Source organism: Montipora capricornis, chromosome 11 (genome assembly GCF_036669925.1).
Source record: "Montipora capricornis isolate CH-2021 chromosome 11, ASM3666992v2, whole genome shotgun sequence".
Lineage (NCBI taxonomy): Eukaryota > Metazoa > Cnidaria > Anthozoa > Scleractinia > Acroporidae > Montipora > Montipora capricornis.
In genome coordinates this window covers 17,575,335-17,580,603 of record NC_090893.1, presented here as the reverse complement: position 1 = coordinate 17,580,603, position 5,269 = coordinate 17,575,335, and the positions used below count along the sequence as shown (strand labels likewise).

The 5,269-nt window shown below is 42.1% G+C and overlaps 1 protein-coding gene across 1 annotated transcript; it reads right to left on the bottom strand.

Annotated features, from left to right (window-relative positions):
• Positions 1-512: 512 nt before the first annotated feature.
• LOC138022842 (uncharacterized) lies at positions 513-4,970 on the bottom strand. Its single transcript, XM_068869823.1, has 2 exons — positions 4,831-4,970; positions 513-2,735 (listed from the first exon to the last, which is right to left on the bottom strand). Exon 2 carries the CDS (start codon positions 2,717-2,719, stop codon positions 1,769-1,771), a length of 951 nt encoding a protein of 316 aa, XP_068725924.1. The 5' UTR covers positions 2,720-2,735; positions 4,831-4,970; the 3' UTR covers positions 513-1,768.
• Positions 4,971-5,269: the final 299 nt, after the last annotated feature.

Genomic DNA, 5,269 nt, shown 5'->3' with positions numbered 1-5,269 from the left:
CACTCAAACACCAACCCGGTTTGGCAACACATCACGCATACGCACAAGCATTCCACCCGGTCAATTAGCAGCCATGGCCAACCGTTTCGGTCTTTCTAGGCTTCATCAGCATGGCGTAGCTAACATACGAGGCGGAAGTTTGGGCATCCCTTTAACTGGCAGCTCCACATACAAGACGTGGGGTAAACTGTGTTGGGAACAGCAAAACTGTTCTCCCACGGAAAGACGCGTGTGGGAAGGTGGATCACATTAAGAGATCGGTATGTAAGCGTGTGTCATCTTAGTGTTTTTGTCGTTTTCACTATCACATAACTTTTTACCTGGAAACCACATTAAAAACACTAAATGTCCACCTTACGAACCATTTTTCTTCTTGCAAAATCCTTAACCCTTTTACCCTTTAGCCTGGAAAAAAGCCCCTTTTTTGAGTAGGATCTCCCCGTGCGGTGCATTACAGAGGGTATTCCACCTGGAGATGGGTAAAGAACTCGTCTATTAACCGAGACATGAGGGCCTGGGAAAATGATTTTATTGCATGCTTATTTCTGCCCGTCGCCGCTACAACCACACTCAGTTCTACTGACGAAATTGCATTACATTAGTTTAAAGTGAAGCTCCCCAGACTTCAAAACCAGCAAAGACTAATTACATCGGAAGCCTTCAAATCCTGCAATTACGCGTTTTCGACATCATTTCACGGCACACCATTCTAAACGTACTCGATGGATATCAGGAGGCATGTAACGGTTATAGCGCAAAAGCGAGCGTGATATCGTCTAATTATTATACTTAGCCGACGAGGCCGAAGGCCGAGTTGGCTAAAATTAGGCGATATCACGCAAGCTTGAACGCTATAACTGTTTTATAATTCAACACATTGATAACAAACGAAGATTCCGAAATTGTAACATTTGTGAAGCGGTGCCGGTCCGTCATTTTCACATTTTCTTGCGAAATCTACATCTATCGCCGAATAGACGTCATGTAGACCTACATCTATCGAGAGCTTTATTACCATATTTGGGCAATGTATCAATTATTAATGTGTTGAATGGAGCTTTTTCGCTTGTACATTTTGTATTTCCAATACAGATCATGTGATAATACTCAGGAGGTTTGGTCCTTTGTTTTATTCGTTAAAAAGAGTGCATGCAAGCATGAATATGTCTGCATGCACTCTTTTTAATGAACAAAACAAAGGACCAAACCTTCTAAGTATAGAGCGTTTTCACTCACGTGACCAGCAGCCATATTGAATTACTGAAACAAAGGAAAGTATTTGCGTAAAAGTAGAGTTCAATTCCCGGAGGATTCGTTTGGTACACCATGATGGCCGCCATTCCTTTGTTTTGGAACACCAACATGGCCGCCGTGACGTCATGTGAAAACGCTCTATTATCACAAGCCTGTATTGGGACAACAAAATGTACTAGTGAAAAAGGTTACAGTTATGGCTCCCTAAGGATATTAAATGTGTTTCCGTTTCGCTGCCGTTGTGTGTTAAAAATCAAAAGGGAAAACTGCTGTTTTACAAATCACCCTTACAATGACAAAACAAGTTCCAGACCTAGAGAAGGGAACACTAATAATGCGACGGTGTCAAAGCTGCCTCCCTCTACTTGCTAAAAATCAAATTATTAAAATGTGTTTTTTTACTAACCACCCTTACAATTAATGAACAAGTACGTTCCTGACCTATGGCAAGGAAAACTAGTTATGCGACGGTGTCCGGCAAATTTAAAGCTGCAGTGCTAACTTGGTGCCATCTCTATGCCTTGGTATCCTGGACCATAACCGGTGGTTGGTTTGGATGCGGCTCCTTTAGTGCCTTTTGCTTCCTCTTCACTCGCATGCGGTACAGAAGGACCGATGCGACAACCGCGATCAAGAGCCCAGCTACAGCACAGCCCACGGCTGAGAAAAGCAGAACGTTGTTTGTTCCTTTCTCGCGAACCACCTCAGTGATTGTGCCGGTTTCATCTTTGTCCACGTCTCCACCCATGTTGGGAAATGCGCTCTCAACCATTACCACATACTTCCTGTTCAAGTGCTCGTGGACAAACTCTTCCATGATTTTTTCAAACTTTTGGCATTCTCCCTCACGCGCGCAGCGCAAGAGTTCTGTACAGATGTCGTGAAGCATGTCAATCCAGCGTGGAACCTTTGCTGTCTGGTTGTCATGGAAAGCGTCGCTAAGATACCAAAAGTAACCTGTGCGGTTGGTCACGCGGCGAATGGCAGCGATCAGAGGAAGATACTCGCTCCAGCTCAGCTCATGAGGACAGAACGTGGTGCTGATTGGCGTGAACGCCTGACCATCTGCGTTTAATGCCGCGTCGCACTCGGTAGCAAGCGTAAACAGACGAGATTTCTTCACCTCTCCTTTCTTACCGTACGGGCGAACAGTATCGGCATCAATTACCATGTGGTCTTCCGTGAAGCCATCGTAGGTTGTGAAATTGTCGGTATGGGCCCTAGGATAAACAGCTTTCACCTTGCACCAGCCAGGCATCCGCTCAGTTCCCCTGATCCCACGGATGGTGTCGCCGTTGGACAGCTGAGAGACGTGAATGATCCCCTTGCTCTGTTCCTCTACGCGCATTTCACTGGAAACACAGTTGACAGTGATGCAAATACCAATGCAAATAAGACTGTGCACTAATGCTCCACGGACAAGGATTCCGAAGATTACCAGCAGCAAAATCGATAAGTGACTCATTGCAGCTTTGAATAGTCTAAAAGCGGAGAAACAAACATCGACAGATTGAGGCACAAATGATTGACTGTTCTGTTTTCAAATGAATGTTTCGGGCTCTTAGTCACAATATTGATTTTTCAGTGTAAAGAAAGACGTAGGGGTAGGTAGAACACTTGGAGAAAGTTTAGGAAAACTGCGACAGCGTCTGAATAACAGCTAAAACTTTGCTATTAGAAACCAAATGCAATCACACTGCAGCAAACCTCTTACAGAGCTTTACTGTGACCGTCAACAGTACGTCACAGAACAAGCTCCAAAATTGAAATTAACAACCATTAATTTGCAGACAATAATTATAAGCCGTTATGAATAATTTAGCAACTCAATAATGAGTAAATCAAAATGGTATCTTAAAGCTCCAATCATCCAAAGCACAGTTCAATAAAACACTTGAAATTGAACGGCCAGACATTGAAGGCCCGGTTTCGAAAAGCATTCTATGTTCCCATAAATATATGTTGTGTTAGGCAGGAAGTTCCAATTAAACTAAAACGAGAGATGACTTGTTCCTGTTAAGCTTTTCCACGAGATGTAACCTAATTTACATGCATGTTTTGCTTGACGTATAAGTACGAAAATATGAATTTCTAACCAGGAGTGTCCTGTTCTAAGCATTGAATCTCTGCAACAGGATAACAAGGGCTTGTCTGCTATCAGAGCTCTTAAAATTGCCCCCTCAGCAGCTATTCAAATTTGAGCATTTTCAACTCAGTTTCTTTAAGACTGAAACGAACGTCATCACAGGAACTCAGAGTAATTACTACAGACGAAAACAAGTCAATGAACCAATTAGAATTCAAAGAAGATTCGAGTAGCCGGCGCTAAGCGCGGGAAAACGCGTTCGAGCGAGTCACGAGTGGTTTTGGTTTTACTTCTGATTTGGTGAGGAAGTGGAGCGAGATTTTTGAGCCTGACGCAAAGTGTAGATATGCGACCCCCTTCCCTAGACCCTATTTTGAGACAACAAGATGAGGGTTTAAGTGCCCCATATTTGACCAAAACATGCTACTGATTTGGCATCAAAGTTCTTGTAAAGGTAAAACTTAATACCTTGCTTCAGACTACAGTAAAGAAAATGGGCCATTTTCGGACCAACATTGTCAAAATCTATAACGTTCCGATTTTAGACCAAAATTGCTCGAGAGCCGTACCCCTTGGAACGATACATACCCATGTTGACATAGGGGAGCATCCACCTACACAAACCCCCTCCCTCCTCCCCCTCATACCTTGACGGCACTCAATTGAAAATTGCTCTTTTACCAAATTATATATCATGAGTTAATCCGAGCTCTGTTTTGTGCGTTCAAGTCAACATTGCTCTTACGAATGTAAACGCAGATCACCTCAAAAGGGAAGTTATTAAAATCAATTTTGACACGAAATAGTATGAATACGACTTGGATTCCTTATGGGACGACCTCGCAGATACTGAGGTGGTGTGTAGTTACAGTTGAAATTTTTGGCCCAGAAGATAGAAAAGATTGTTGGGGTTGAGTAGGACTTTCCTGTTTGATCGAAGTGCCTGTGTACTGATGCATGGGATTAAAACGTTATCTGTAAAACTCCCAGGATTCATGCGCACGGAAAACTTTCGACGCGTTTACGAAGGAAAAGTTATATGTTTGGAAGAATCCCGTGTAAGCTAGAAATATATTACCTTGTGAGAGGTTCATTTATTTCAAGATTCCAAGATCTCTAGCTCTCTAGCTACAGTTTTCTTGTCTGGCGTTTCTTGTAGGATTGCAAAAATGGTTTCTCAAATTGATTTCGTTTCTCTTCTAAGAATTTGCTTTGTTCTACATGATGTGAGCGCATTGTTCTTTGTTTGGAACACGAAGCCAGGAAATGTTTGAAGGGAGCATAAAGCGATGTGAAATCACGGTTTTCATAATCTTATAAGGATAAAGATTTAGGTATGAAGCCGGGACTCCAAATTTACACATTTCTTGTACGTTTAAGATAGTTGATCATCAGCGCATTTTTCCGGTACGTCCGCAGCAGGTGATGAACAGTTTTAATGAAATCAGTCAAAGATAATAATCTGAAAGACTTCTTTGTTAGTCACTCACCTCACTTATCTCTTCTCTCTTGCCAGCAAAGAAAGCCAAATAACCAGACGATTATGCAGCCTCTGCGCGTGTGGAAGACCTAAACGGTTCTGCCGCTTGAAACAATGTGCTTATTATATATTTATGAAGATGCTTCGCTTGCATTTTGCAGCAGGGCGTTTTAATTAAGCTGAAATAGAAATTGAATTAAACTTAATTTATAACGAACACTTCTGCAATGCAGCGAGAATGGTTTTTGTCCAAGGAAAGTTCTTGTAAAGTGCCCCCGTGAACGAAAAAAAAGATTCAAACTTTACTGCATTCAGGTTATTACTATCGGGGTTGCAAACATTTTCGGCTGCAATAGACCAATTTCGATATATTAAAATTCAGTCGTAAAAAAAAAACGTCTCGAGACTTTGGGGAATAAATTGATATGATGCTTTTGTTTAGGACTGCA

What these genes read in the sequence shown, in the direction of transcription:
- LOC138022842 (XM_068869823.1), bottom strand. Translation starts at nt 2,719, where the DNA reads ATGAGTCACTTATCGATTTTGCTGCTGGTAATCTTCGGAATCCTTGTC.